Source organism: Argentina anserina, chromosome 5, assembly GCF_933775445.1.
Source record: "Argentina anserina chromosome 5, drPotAnse1.1, whole genome shotgun sequence".
NCBI classification, from domain to species: Eukaryota; Viridiplantae; Streptophyta; class Magnoliopsida; order Rosales; family Rosaceae; genus Argentina; species Argentina anserina.
In genome coordinates this window covers 26,901,303-26,917,157 of record NC_065876.1, presented here as the reverse complement: position 1 = coordinate 26,917,157, position 15,855 = coordinate 26,901,303, and the positions used below count along the sequence as shown (strand labels likewise).

Here is a 15,855-nt window from a genome sequence, read left to right as displayed (position 1 = left end):
AGCATATTCATTTTGCACATAAGTGGGCTCCATGAATAAGAAACCATACTGGATTTCTTGAATTCGTATAGTGTATCTGGTGTAGGATGGAGACAGACCAAAACATAGAATTAACTATAAAAATAGCCAGTGTTACTATTCATTGTCAGAAAGTTAGAGAGGGGCGTGAATGTTTTTTTTTTTGCAAAGGTAACTCAGGTGGGATGCACAAGAAAATCCGTCCCCAAAATATAACCAAATAAAAATGGGGATGGTACAAAACTACAAATAGAGACGGACAAATTTTTCCTCACTACGCATCAAAGGGGACTGTTTATGTCCCCTATTATATCAGTAGAAACGAAATAATGACAATCCCCAAAGGCCAGATAGCTAGTAATGTGGCCTCACGTGTTTGGTGCAACCTGGGTGGTAATTATTTTATTTCCATTTTTTATTTATTTATGTTTGTTAGTTATTATGAGCCTTAGGCGAGCAATAAAGTCTTACATTCATTGTGTAAGGCTAGTTGGGCTTTGTGCTAGTTTGTGCACTCTTTGTGTCTTGTCTACTCTAACTGGGTGGCGAGTTTCTTATCTTGTCAAATGGTCGTTGCCGCCTAGTGGTAGGGTGAAAATTAGTGTCATCGGATATATTTCCGGCAATATAGTCGAAGATCTGTATTATTATAAATTATGTTATGTACTTGTGTTACATACGTACAGATCTCTTCACTATGTCACTACAATTTTAAAGCAAATAGAGACGACCTTAAGACAGTACTATATGTTAGTTGGTGCTTTATTGGGTACTTGTTTGTAAAGATTTCTAATATTCATTTAGATATTTATAATCAAGAGTTTAGGTTCACGCCCCCCCCCCCTTTGTATCCAGCAGTTTCATTATTGAAGGCTTGAGGGCAGTCGTACCAGCCCCATAAAACAAAAGGTAAAATTTGATTGGTCTATTCATTTCATTACATCCTCTTTATATAGAAGAGAATGTTACAATAGAATTACAACAATAATTATAACAGTAATTAAGGCTATATCGATCAATGATAATAAATGCTTATGGAAGATGTGTCAACGACATGGATTTGTGAAAGATTGGAGGGATGACATCGTCGTTTATGGCATCATCGTCAACAACATGTGTGGGGCTTCAGTTTCTTGGAGGTGAGGCATGGATGTTTGTTGCCAATGGAGATGCAATGATCGGCATAGAGTTTGTCAAGGAGCGTTAGGCCCTTTGGTGCGAAGATGGCTGCCAGAGGTTGACAGCAGCAATGCGTTTGTTGATCTTAAATAGTTGCTAGATTTGACATTTTTTTTAAATGACAATTTTGCTGGAGATGCTCTTATCGACTCATATGTGTTATCTTGATGACCAATGCTAGGGCGCCAGATTCATTGCCATAATTCTATGTGGCATGCCACGTTACTTTGTCATATTAGTAATTAAAATAATCATAAAATGTTATTTATAAATGAAAAACAATTACATCCTTATAATCCAACGACAATAAAAACATTATTTTACAAGTGACGATAACAAAATGTCATAAATTTATTAGATTTTATGGGACAAGTAGTTAAGGTAACAAATGTTATTTTTTTCCATGTATGCAATACGCTCATGGTATTAAGGCGCGCGCCATGTTAATGTTGCGTACTGTGTTGTGGCAATACGCTCCACTGTTCGTTCACTGAATATGTCATGCTCCTTGTTCTCGTTTCTGTCACAAGTAGCACAACTCGTCAGAATGGAGACCACAGCAGCGTGGTCTTCAACTCTCCGATACTTAAGTCAGGTTGATATTAATTTATGCAGAGTAACAGTAGGTAGATTCGTTTGCTTACCTTATGAGGTCAAGGGTTTGACCTTTATGGTTCAGTTGAAGTAGATCATTCACTCATCTTCCGATGTGGGACTAAGTTTTGTTGAGGTGTTTTCTGGAGCTCCCTTTAAGATGTGCGTGAGGACGCGTCCATAGTCGGTTCGAGCCGCGGGGCGGCTTGTTACACAGCTGGTGTGGCTAGCTTTCTGCCTGTACTGCGGGGCTGTGTTACTTTTTGAGCCTTAATGTGTTAATAGTCACGCTGATTATGGCTGGGCATAAACTTATACCAACAACTATATTCTTAGTTAATATTCTATGTTACAATATAAGGTACATAATAAAAGAATATTTCTATTTTTCTGTCAATAAATATGTCAAGAATTTTTTCAAAATTAATTCATGACTTTTCTATTTTTGATTTTATTTATAATTACGAATTATATTAATTAATAACTATAACTAAAGACAACAATTGACAGATATTCTCTTTCAAATTATATATTAAATTAAAAAAAATATGGAATATCTCTAATAAAATAATTTAGGACGAAATAGTTTTATTTTTTTCCCGCACATGTCTATTTTTCTCGAATGAAGTAATTTTTTTTTGAATTTATTTTTGTGCGCGTGCAAAATATGTATGTGTGTGTATACATATATATTTCACATACTTTTGTAAATATCAAGTTCTTTTCTTACATTTTGAAAACATTAGCGTAATGGAAAAATTAATGATAAAAAAAGATTCACAAAGATAAAATATTCATAATAACTAGAGTCGTTGGATTAATAAAAATATAATTGTCTTTTTATTTAAAAATAAATTTAATGATTATTTTAATTACTGACGTTGATGTGGTAAGTTGACAAGACAAGTCACATATGATTATGGTCCCGAATATGGGGTCATATTTTGTTGCTAAACTATTTTCATAACTATTTTCATATCTCGATTCTAGCTGGTAAAACTAGTTGACATTTTCAATTGAAAAACAATGGAAAACTAATTGAAAGTAATTTCGAAATTGTTATAAATGACATGAACAATAAATTAATACAAGGTAATAATTAAATTCATCCATTTGATCTAACCATGATGGTCTAGCTCAGGAGGAGGAAATTATTGTGCTCAGTTCAATTCATACGAGGGATGTCAAAAACCATTGTTCTGCTTCCTGAAGGACCTGAGGCTATTTGTGCTGTTCCATAGTTGGAGAGTGAGAAGGACAAGAGCTGTGCAGAAAGCAATCACTGCCCATGGATTAGAAAGCTTTTGAGTCTTGAAAGAAGCAACATGTGTATACCAAGGGATTTTGTAACGATCCTGCAGTTCCTTGCAGAGATCGTGGTAGTAGAACTTGCTGTGCGGGATGCCTTTGTAAAGGTTGTTGAAGAACTTGCAACCCTCTTCATCGCCTAGCCAGTTGCCTATTACTTCTGCCTTACAAAGTAAATCCATGTCCTCTTGGGTAGAGATGAGGTTATCCATGAAGACGGCGTACGATGTTACTTTATTAGGAATACCGTCATAGCATTGCTCAAAAGCTATGAGGTTCCTGAATAATGATTCGGATAGCATTCCGACGTGCAACTTCGGAATGTTAAGAACTCCATTGAAGATCAACGCGTACGGAAACCAGCTCTTTTTGAAATGTATGTCCATAATGCCTGTTTTTGATTGGATGCCTTTGAATGCGATGCCTGCCTTTGATAGAGTAGTTGCACTGTGCATTTCATGTACATCTGGGTCGAGCTTCTGTTGTTTAGATTCTGTCTGGTCTCCGTTCAGATGTGGGAGAACTATTGTATCTCGCATAAGATCGAGTATGTGTAGAAAGTTAGCATTATCAGGACCCCGCCAATTCCGTCTATGAGGATGGTATTGAAGAAGATGATCTTTATAGGATTGACAATGCTTCAGCGAGGGTAATTCCTTGAAGGCATCAAGTACGAGAACAGAGAGGAGTGTGGAACGACACTGGGAATACTCAAGGATCAGGCCATAAATTGTTTCGAGAACAAACCAAGGTAGTTGGTTTTCAAGAAGCAAAAGGTCATGGCATAAGAAATGGAACATGTACTCCATGCTGAACAATGGGTCATAACATCCCCTAAGTTGCTCATCGTTGCACTTTCGAAACAGTTGAATTAGAAAGCAGCCGTCGACTACCATCATTTCGATGAAGTCGTTTGAGTTATAATCAAGTTGCTCTGCATAGAAATTGCGGGCGCGTTTCTCAAACTGATTAGGCGCATCATATCTAGGACCTGAAATCTCAACAACTTTTTTAATCAACTCTGTGCGATCAGTCATGTGCATGTATGAGAGGACTTCATTCAGGTATCTCTCTTTCATTCGTTTGATGAGTTGAATATATTGATAATCCTTGTCATTGCTACCATCTTTGCCTTTCTTCTTTCCCTTCTTCTTGTCATCTTTGCGTTGAACCTTGGTCTCCATTCTTCGATGAAAAGGTCCAATCGAGACAACGTAAGGTGTATATGCGTCTGGGTTTTGTTTCTGGAGCACTTTAGGAACTCGGAAGATGCAATTATTGCTGTCATCTATGTAGATGGTAGTATGTTGAGATTCTTGTCCCACAGTAACGTCAAGTCCCGCCGTGAAATGATAATCACCTGGTCTCCTGAAACGGATGAAAACTTTATCTAATAAACTTAACTACGCAATATAAACTCGCAAGTAAATGAAACTTTTCAATTTTGCATGCATCTAATTATGTAAATGACACACGTACAGACATGCAAGTATGCAACGTGCATGAACTTCAAAGCAGCTCTAAAGAGATGAAATTAGAACTTATACCGTACCTGTTGGGTCGCGAGAGATCTGTCATTTGTAGCAGATCCATCTGGATTAAGGAATTAGTACTGCCCCGATGTGGCGATGTTATCACTGTGTATTTGTGTGTGTGTGTGTGTATATATATACTGCAAAGTGCAAAATGAAGTCAAGTTGCGAATCAAGTTGATCATATTATATATTTGTTTCTGATTAGCATTGCTTAATTACTTCATTAAGTCTCACGGCTATAGTTCTATGACTTATATCGAATCAAGTCAAATGTTTCGACGTCAAATTGTATTTTTTTAATGTGCATGCCATTGATGCCCCGCACACGGCAGCTCTCCAGTTTCCCATAAATATGATTTTCTGGCTTCCATTGTACGATACATGTATATTACAAATATTTTTTTTGGTATAAAAAGACTATATATATAGTTTTTAGAGGAAAGTTCACCAACAGTCCCTGAACTCATGTGGTAAGGACAGTTTGATCCATGACCTTTAAAAAGGATCAAATAGATCCCTGAACTCTTATTCTGATATCAATAAGGTACTTCTGTTAAAACTTTTGGAATATTCCGTTAAAATATTCTTTTTATGTTAATTTTGTCATTTTGTTAAAATTTTGACGGAGCATGGTGGACCTAATTCTTAAAATTTATTTTTCTAAGAAGTTTACTAATCTTTAAATCTACCCTCTATACTCAAAGGTAAACAGTTATTTTATCATCATAGCAATTATCATAGCTTCTAGACTTATGCTTTTAGCGTTTGCTAAACTGTCTTTAAAAAAACTGCAACAAGAAAAAGAAAAATATAAAAAACTAATAACAAAATAGGAAGAACCTTCCAAGAAATACCAAAAATTATTAGGATATTATCTACAGAATACAGCGTAGAATCTACGCATCCCAAGAAAATATTGAAGTTCTTTAAGAAATTTTTGAAGAAGATCATAAACCTCTTCACATTTTGAGCATCGGTTAGATTCGCCCTAGCTGGTATCAGAGCTTGTTTCGCTCAGAAACAAGTGAAGATCAGGCTTATGCCACAAAATTGGCTCATTTTATCGAATAAAAAAGAAGTCAGACATAAAAATTACCAGTCTTTTTGTACTGAAAAAGCTACTGATAAGTGGCAAATGTGCTTTCATTCAAAACATATTCAAGAAAGTCAGTACTCCATAGAATACGTTTGTAGAATATTAAATGTCCTATACGACGAACATATTCATCTCCAAAAAGAGATTGGAGTAGCAGATATTGATCCGTTAAGACATAGTCGGATTGAATTTCTAGATTATCTATATAGAGAAAAATGCAATAACAAAGTTGCAGAACAACGCGAAAGGTTTAATCTTTGATTAGATCAATTCAAATAAATAAATTCCCAACTAACAAATAACAAAATGACAAAATTAACAGAAAAAGAATATTTTAACGGAATATTCCAAAAGTTTTAACAGAAATACCTTATTGATATCAGAATAAGAGTTCAGGGATCTATTTGATCCTTTTTAAAGGTCAGGGATCAAACTGTCCTTACCACATGAGTTCAGGGACTGTTGGTGAACTTTCCTCTAGTTTTTATAAACGACTAACACATTTTCTATTAATAAAACAAAAAAATTGACATGCTTGATTAGTTAAAATTTTAAATTACCCAAAATGTCCATAGTTTATTAATCTCTGAATTTTATGTGAATATGGTGCTAAAAGTAGGATTATAATTTATAAATTATAAAGATGAAAAGAAAGAAAGAGGATTTATGTGGAAGAGAAAAATAAGGAGAAATCACGATTCTACCAACTATTGTGAATATAACTACATAAAACTACCAACTATCAATATATTTCTTTTCATTAATCTAAATTTTTTGTTTTGTTATGTTTTTCTACAATTTCTGGTAGAAGAAAATAACCAAATGATAACATACACGTTGTGTGTATCATAAGACTAACATATATTTATGGAAGAGTAAATTATAAAATGGTATCATTTACCATCACAAATTATAAGAAAATCAACATTTATTTGTCATCTAAAAAAATAACTTATGTAATATAAAATTATAGAAAAGTCAAGTTATGTAAATTTAATCTGTTAGCTAGATTTAGATGTGCGCCTACGCATCATCATTGAAATTGTGTCAAATACTTGTTTAGGTACTTGAATAGATCTATGGACATGAGATTATTCTACCCCGACAACAAAGAGTACACTGGCGCCGTCAACAGCCCTGACGTGGAGACCAAAGCAGTTAAAGAATGTGTTTGGTTTAGGTCAATCATGTTGGTGTGAGTCATTAGGTATAATTAGGGTTGTGAATATTGTGATTATATTACTGCAATTAGTTTCGTAATAGGACTTTGTTCGGTTATACTTATGGAGTTCGGTTTGATTCCTTGGTGTAGTAGTCTTAAGAAATTAGAATGGTTATCCGATGAGCTTGGTAGGTCATAGAGAGAGATTGCTTCTTGACAATATTAGTGATATGATTATGGAGTTGTTATATGGACTCGTTGTACTTACAGGTTGGAGGTGACTTGTTTATAAATCAACAATTATCTTGTTATTGGTAATCTATGAATGGTAGTATGGAATAGTTGTTGCTTGAGATAGTCTTGTGGCTAGGTGAAAGCATTGGTTTGGTAACCAACGTGGTAGGCATGGGTGAGATCTCTCTTTAGTGGCGAAGATGTTGTGAAATTGTTCAAGGTCTCTCCTAAGTGGCGAATGAGACATTTGATCCCTCCTATGTGGCGAAGGGGATCTTGATTCCTCCTTAATGGCAAAGGGATCTGTAAGCATAAATGACTCACACCTTGGCCGAGTGAGTGAGTATGTATATAGAGCTCTAGTCCTAATGCTAACCGTGATAAGGGTAATGACGTTGATTATTATGCCGAGTGTGTGTTTAAGGAGGGAGGTAAGGGTAGACCTTTTGCTCGCCTAAAAGATGTCAAATGTCGTAGAAGCCTAGAGATGGTGTTGGGTTTGTTCTTAAATAACGATTTTGTTTTAATGAGTTAGCTTGTTTAATTCATTTTACTCATACAATTTTCATAAGCTTGTCGGGTTTGTTGTTACAAACTAGTGCACCAATCTATGGTATAGTGGTTTATCTTGCAGGCGAGGGTCAATAGAGTTGAGACTTCGACAATTGGGAGATAACTGGTGGGTGAGGACCTTGCCATAGTAGTTCTTCATAGAGTTGTAGCTAGTTAGAGAGAGTTTTTCATTTACATTTTGTTTCAAGCGGTAAACATTAGGCAATGTAATTTGAGTTCTCTGAGCAACACTTTTGAACTCTATTCTTGATACACGGTTAATTGTAAGAAAAAAATTCACCATCAATACTTGAACTCTGGTGGCAAGGTCAATGTGGTACTCAAACTTATAAAACTATCATTGTGGTACCTAAACTCATTATTTGCTATCAACGAGAGGGCCGGATGTCTTTTCCAACACAAAGGGGTAAGTTTACTCATGTCACGTGCCCATTTAAAAAAAAACAGATGCTTGAGAGATGAAGACGTAGTCGGGTTTGCATTGGAAATGGAAAGGCGGTAGGGGCATGCGGCAGAAGCAGAGTGACCGATTCTAGAGGCTAAAGCAACGACGGTATTTAATGAAATACTGATCGCCGATCCTCTTCCACACCGCAATTTTGTGGCCGAATCGGATTCTCTTCAGGTGATTGAGGAGCTGTGTTTGAACGGTCGAACTGAAGACCATCCTCGATGAAGTTCTTGTAGTCTAATTTTTTATTTTCTCAGCGGGGCCGGAGTTAGCCACCCTCAAGATCTTGGCAATTTCGCTGTTGTGGATCTGCGCCTCCGCCAACTCCTTCTCCCTCGCCCTCTCCTTCGCTCTCTCCTTTGCCGCTAGGCTAGGGTCGGTCTTCGGCGTTGGGGAAACCACATTGCCTCCTCCGGTTCTGGCTTGTTCGTCCTCCGGCTTCACCTTCTTACATTTGGGATACCTCATCTTCTTCGCCGGTGAAGGCTTGTTGGACATGTCGTCGTCGTAGGCTTCGAATGAGCGTTTGAGATTAGAGTGTTCTTTGGAAATTTAGAGCAGCTTGTTGTTTCAGATTGAGACTACTAGGGTTCTTTGTAATTTTGTACTCCCTATTTGCCTACTTTCCTATATATATATATATATATATATCCCCTAATTCTTGTTTTATTATTTTCAATCTTTTGCCAAGATAATAGGAATGGATTCCCAGAGAGTCCAATTCGCTTCTTCTTCTTTATTATTTTCAATCTTTTGCCAAGATAATAGGAATGGATTCCCAGAGAGTCCAATTCGCTGCTTCTTCTTCTTCTTCTTCTTCTTCTTCTTCTTCTTCTTCTTCTTCTTCTTCTTCTTCTTCTTCTTCTTCTTCTTCTTCTTCTTCTTCTTCTTCACGAACCTATCTAGCAGTTTGCAACTAGAATGAGTACTAGTCTCCTAGATGAGGAGTAGTTGGTACCAGTTTGGTTTTAAGTTTTAACTCAATTATGAGGGAAAAATCGTTTATGTCCTTTTTTAAATGGGCACGTGCCACAACATGAGTAAACTGACGGCTCCATGACAGAAAATGGCATCTGGCTTCTCGTTGATAGTAAATAACGAGTTTGGGTACCACAGTGATATTTTTATAAGTTTGGTACCACATTGACCTTGTCACCAGAGTTCAGGTACTGATGATTATTTTTTTTTCTAATTGTAATAACTATTCAGTATTCCGGGGTTATTCTAGAGTTTATCACAACTTGAATTTGAATTTTATTATTTGAAATTTTAGGGTTGTAACAAAAACATTGGAATGCAAAGATTGTCAAAGATGTAAAGTTCGGTAGACTTCAAGGGAAGCCTACATTACGTGTTGATATCAAATGTAATTAATGTCTTGTGTTCTTTTTTCTTTCAATCAAGTTTTTATTTTTCACCCAAGAGTTTTTATTTTTCTTGACAAGAATTTACTGAATCAAGTCAATGCACCATACGACTAAGGCTTGCGACACATGGGCAGTGTTCTGAGAGATTTACTATTCTACGTACCATTATGTGTGTCTGAACTTATTTAGGTTTCCTATTCGGATAAAACTTAATAAATTAGGATTATCAAATCATTCGAGATTATGTGTAATGATTATATAAAGACCCATTTATCATTTAATAAAATATTCGTTATTCAAAAAAAATTGTTAATTTTGAATTTCCTACAAGATTATTTATAAATGTATATATAGACTCAACTAAAATTAGCATTGACACATGCTTAACACTAAAAGATAGACATTACCTCATCGATGAATACCTTAGGTCCCGAAATGTCTAGCATGTGCTTAATAATGGTACCTAGGCGTGTCAACAGTGATCACGTACCATTGATGACATCTCTTGATGACATAACGAATCTTACAATCATACGTTATAACACAAAAGATATATGATGCACAGTTTTTGTCCAAGGGAGCCTATTCCATGCTCCATCAGACGGAAATAAATTTATCAATCATTTTTTTAGCTATTTTCATGTTCATCCACTTATATTAAAATCATATGTCATATATTAATTATGGTATAACCATAGTTATCTATATATTAATAACACGTGGTAAAAGTAAATTAATAATTAATTTAAAATTTTAAGAGTTAACTAAGGTATAATTATAGTAAGTAAAAAAAATATGTAGCTTTTATCTAAGTGTGTGGGCATGAATGAGCATATAAGAGGTGGTCGGTAAATTTATTTTCCCATCAAAGTATGACCACCAAGGATTGGTGATGACGTAGCAGTTAAGTTACCAAGTCAGACGTTAAGAGCCATTTAAATATCAAAACCAGCTTTCTTATTTTTTTTCTTCCCTTTTTTCCGTCATTAGAAGGTGGATTTGAATCTTTTTCAAACATTGCAATCACGACAATGACGACTAAATCCTTCAATTTCATTCCTTCAAAGTTCAAACAAGATCGGAAGCAAATTTTCCGACCACTTTTTTTGACCACTCTCATGCCCACCCACCTAGATGAAAGTTACGTGTCTTTTTTTTCATGTGTTATTAATTTATATATAATCATAGTTATACCATAGATAATCTAGGATAAATGGTTTTCATCTAAACGAGTGGGCATAAGAGTAATCAAAAAAGGTGGTCGGCAAATTTGCTTCCAACAAGATCAGACCCAGCTCCTGTTGATAGCTATATGTTACTCATTTAGGTTAACAACCTGCTGCTAATTGTTATAATAAACAGTGATATATTGCATATATAATTTAATAAGCTGAATTATAAATAATTATAAATCAGAAATGAAAAACACGAAAAGAAATTTAACAAAAATACCGAACGATTTGTGATGGAAGAACTAGTCGAGACGTGTGTGATACCACACTGTCCTTAAGACGTTTACGCCTCCTCTACCGGTGCAAGGATGCTTGGCGCTTGTCTCCCAGGATATAACGACTAAACAATTCTAGAAAGTTGCACTACTAACTAGAACCCTCAACGAACTCGAAATGTACCTCTATCTATCACCAGAGAAGAACTAAGAACTTTTTGAGAATGAGATTTTTTTACAATGAAAGGATGGTGGCTATTTATACTGTGAGGATTTGCAATCAGCAATTAATAAGATGGTTAATAAGATGGCTGTTATAGAAATCAAAAAATCATAACATATATGAGTTACATATGTTACAAACATTGATTTCAATTCTGTTATAATTCTCCATAACACACAATAACTCAGTTGTTACAAAAGAAGAATTTGAACAATCAAAACCGAATTTTTGGAAATGCAAAAAGAATCTGCGGTCCGACCCTCAATTTGGTGTTGCATTCGTGTCCGCAGGTCGCACGGGCTTCCCTTGCGACTTAGGATTTGCACCCCCCCTGCGCGTGCGCCAGAGGGTATAAAGGGGCTTACACACTTTACAATCCATACACAATGGATTCTATATAAAGGCTTTTCAACACTTCTCTTTTCCAATGTGGGACAATTACATTTCCCTCATTCTAAGTAGTCATCTTTGAGTGACTATTTCTTATTCACCCACAAACCAAATTACACAAACAAACATATGATCTTGTAGCCCTCATTATGGAGAACTCAAATTTATGTTCATCTTTGATTAATTATAAGTTTAACTTAATTTAATTAATCAATTAAAATTTGGTTTTAAATGGTTTTTCCAACCATTTTCCAACACTAATAACTAAAATGGCTAAAATGTAGTTAATGAAGACATTTCGTTGTTCGTCGAGTACGAGGTCAATCCTTAAATTTAATTAGGCGGATCCTCAAATTACGACGGTTAACATGCACGATGTCTTTGTTCACATTTTGGTTAAATTGTGGACTTTAGCTGCTCACACGATATCGAAATTTGTTAAGATCACTGGTGATTAAGTGTGAATGAATAAAAGCAATTTGAATGAATTCATTCATATAGTATTCACAGAACGATGCTGCTTCTGAATTCCACCATGTACACATGCAGTGAGACAGAAGCCATTACACGAAAAATTCAAATTTATCGTACTTATTACAAGTGATACAACTGAAGTTAGATGATGCTTGTGTGCTAAAAAAATATGAACGAGTTAGTGTTGGCAATCAATAAACACGTTCACATTTTCCTTGGGAAAAAAAAAAGACTTGTCGATGTTCATCCGGCAACATGTGGTATTGGGCGGATCCTCAAATCGCGTCAGAATTTAATCATCTACAAGGCACAGTCGATCTTGTTCACATAAGAGTCGACTGAGCAAGTCTTTAAAAATGAGTTTAACATATATAAAACTGTGACTGTGCTCACATGATCATCACGTAATTCTAGCTAGTATGTTTTTGCTTTGAGTTATCAACCGATCCCATAGTTCTCTTCACCATAGAGCTAGTTAATGTTAATCTCTCGATAGAGTAAGACAATGGTCCCACAAGGAAAATTGCAATATTAATTTGACTATTGTTGACTTTATTCAATCAATTATGTTCTTTCATTTACGAGGTCAATGTTTTTTTAAGGTAAACCTACAACATGTCCGATCAAAATACACTCAAATAAGTCAAATTAGATTCATATATTTGCTTTTCTGTATTAGATTAGGATTCTGAATCATATAAGACTATGTTTATGTAATATATATATATATAGACTCTCATATCATTTAATAAAATTATCTTTATTATCCGAAATACTCTCGTATCTTTCATTCTCGATCGCGTTATCTGCATATTATTATGTTTTTATAAACTTAATAATAGAAAAGTAACATTCAACTAGTTAGAGCATTTCCAACAACTCTTGTATAAATTATCTATTATAAAGGAAGAAATCCCAAAATATTTTTTTAAGGCCACTAACTTCAACAACTCTTCTATATAATTTTACAATATCAAATGCATTTTTGCATAATTTAAAGAAAATATAAAATTATTATATATTTATACAAATTAAAGAAAGTTATTATGCACCTTAGGAAAGCAGTAAAGTCTTACATTGGTAAGGCTAGTTGGGCTTTGTGCTGGTTTGTGCAATCTTTGTACCTTGTCTACTCTAAGTAGGTGGTGAGTTCCTTGTTTTATCAAATAGTCGTTGTCACCTAGTGGTAGGCTGAAGGTTAGTGTCGTCAGATCTATTTTCTTGCAACATAGTCGGAGAGTTGTATTATTAGACATTATATAGGTTATGTACTCGTGTTACATACGTACCGATCTCTTCATTAGGTCACTACAATTTTAAAGCAAATACCATGTAGGGAATTTTTGGAAAGTGGTAAATAGAATGGCTAAAGAGGAAAAACCGGGGAAAAAAAAGAAAAAAAATTGGAAGGAGAGCACCTCGACTCTCCCCCTTCCTCCTTTTCAATGTTTCTCTTCTCTGGCCTAGTTCTCTGTCGTTTGACGATTCCACGGCTCGAGCCACCTATCAAACTGACTGGCTCGATGTCATCCTACCTTTGAGCCTAGACCCACAACAGTTCGGCCACCATACAACAATAAAGCTCGGAACAAACTGCTGAAGTATCGCCATTGGGGTCAGGGGCGGAACTAGGAATGGAGAATGTGTAGGGCTAGTTTAAGGCATAAAATTTTTTTGATAAAAAATTAAATATCTAAAGAATTTGTAAAGAATATGTTGTAGCTAAAGAAAAATAGTGAGAAAATTGAGGAGATAATAGAAATAAATATATATTTATTAATAGAAAATAGTAGACAAAATTGTAAAATAAAAGAATAGAGAAAAAAATTAAAAAAGGAAAGAATTTGGAAGGAGGAGAAAAAAACAAGGATGAAAAAAAAAGAGGGGAGAGAATAGAAATAAATATAGATTTACTAATAAAAAATAATAGACAGAAATGTAAAGTAAAAGAATAGAGAAAAAAAATTGGGAAGGAGAAGAAAAATTAGCGATGAAAAAAGAGAAAACAAAAAAGATTGAAAAAAGAAAGAATTGGGAAGGAGGAGAAAAATCATGAATGAAAAAAGAGAAATAAAAAGAGAAGAGAATAGAAATAAATATAGATTTATTAATAAAAAATAGTAGACATAAATGTAAAGTAAAAGAATAGAGAAAAAATTGAAAAATAAAAGAATTGGGAAGGAGAAGAAAAAATTAGGGATGAAAAAAGAGAAAAACAAAAAAAAAGATTGAAAAAGGAAAGAATTGGGAAGGATGAGAAAAAACCAGGAATGAAAAAAGAGAAAAACAAAATGGGGAATGTGGGAATTGAACCCACAACCAACTCTATCTAAGAATATTTATACTTAGGTCTTTAGCCAACTCCACCAACTTAAACTTTAATAAAACTAGAACATATACTTGATACTATTTCAGCACAATTTTCGGCTGGGCTATAGCCCTACCAGCCCTCCAAGTGGTTCCGCCCCTGATTGGGGTAGCGATTTTTCCGGCGAAACCAAGGTTAAGTCTACCTATTTCTGGTAGCTAGCTTCACTATGAGTTTGATTCTACTAGCCTTGGGCCACGTTTTGTTCTGCATCTTGACTTTGATCCTCGGGGCACTGTTCCGAGTTGGAACAACGTTTTCCGCCCACTTTCGGCAGAATTGGGTTGAGTTACCGGTATAAAAGATCCCTTGATCTACATGTTTCGTGGTGGGGTCAAGTGATTTTGGAGAAGTTTGGGGTGGCGGTGTGTGGGACCCATGCACAGATGTTGGGGCGGGTGTGGCGACGCATCTGGTAGTAGTTGGAGTAGTTGGGTTTCCCCATTCGGTTGCAATTATCGATACCATCCTAATGACATGTAAATTGTTTATTTTGGTTATCATATGAGTTGTTAGGAGATTTTTAAGTTCAAGATTTTACTATAATTACATTTGATATTGGGTTATTTTTTACGTAATGTTACTTGATCCAAGATAATGTACGTACACTTCTTTTGACGAGGATCCTTACATTGGATGTTACTAGCTATACTTTGTGAGTTGGCTTTATTTTTAAATATAATTACACGCCATTCTATGTTTGGGAAAGTTTCGGTTATGCATCTTGTGTAGGTTTTAGTGATATGTTTGTGATACCCTTTTCTAGAAAAGGATAGGAGTTTTGTTATTTATAGAGGAATAATGTGTTGTTTGTTTGAGAGCGTAATTTGGATGATTGGTTTTGTTTATTCGTTATTAATTTGGTTTGCTTGTGTGGTGGTTTGATATTAAGTCCGGAAAAGGCCGGAAAAGGTCGTAGTAATATATTTCAAGTGAGACTCCGAGTTATTTTTATGGGCTTGTGTCAGAGACTTATGTGAGTGTTAGGACGCTATAACAGAGAGAATGAACTAGTGGTCTCAAAGGATTGTGAAGCTAGAAAAGAGGGGATGCACTAGCATATTGAGATGGTAGTTAGGTGTTGGTGTAATATCCGAGATTTCTAATCTCGATTACCGACACATTATGACTATTTAATTGACGTTTTCTCTAAATGTTGAAAATATATAGTTTAATATGTCAATATTAAACTACACGTCGCCACAAGCTCGGAAATATCGTTGGAATATTTTTCCGACGTTTGGTTTTATTTTAACGAATTTTTAAAATTGTATTCTGTTTTTTTTTCTGATTTTTTTTTCAACTTGGGTTTTGGTTTCTAGGCTTTTAAGTAAGCTGAATTCTTTTTAACCCATAACATGGGCCCAAGGACCAAGCCCACTATCCTTTTGTCTAAAACCATCAGCCACCTGACTTTCTCTCTCCCTCATTTCTCA

General features: G+C 35.1%; 2 protein-coding genes across 2 annotated transcripts in view; both read right to left on the bottom strand.

Annotated features, from left to right (window-relative positions):
• Positions 1 to 13,087, bottom strand: part of LOC126796238 (14-3-3 protein 7-like) — a 294,280-nt gene extending 281,193 nt beyond the window's left edge. Inside the window, exon 1 of the mRNA XM_050523010.1 lies at positions 13,083 to 13,087. The gene's annotated coding sequence lies outside the window, so the exon portion shown is untranslated. The remainder of the gene's footprint in view (positions 1 to 13,082) is intronic.
• On the bottom strand, positions 2,976 to 8,648 carry LOC126795857 (UPF0481 protein At3g47200-like). Its single transcript, XM_050522593.1, has 2 exons — positions 8,427 to 8,648; positions 2,976 to 4,502 (listed from the first exon to the last, which is right to left on the bottom strand). The coding sequence occupies exons 1-2, from the start codon at positions 8,646 to 8,648 to the stop codon at positions 2,976 to 2,978; spliced, it is 1,749 nt and encodes a 582-aa protein (XP_050378550.1).
• Positions 13,088 to 15,855: the final 2,768 nt, after the last annotated feature.

Excerpts from the sequence above, each read along its gene's own strand:
- LOC126795857 (XM_050522593.1), bottom strand. The coding sequence starts at position 8,648 with ATGTCCAACAAGCCTTCACCGGCGAAGAAGATGAGGTATCCCAAATGT. Across the intron at positions 4,503-8,426 it reads AAATTGCCAAGATCTTGAGG|TTAAGTTTATTAGATAAAGT; the intron begins GTGGCTAACTCC and ends TATATTGCGTAG.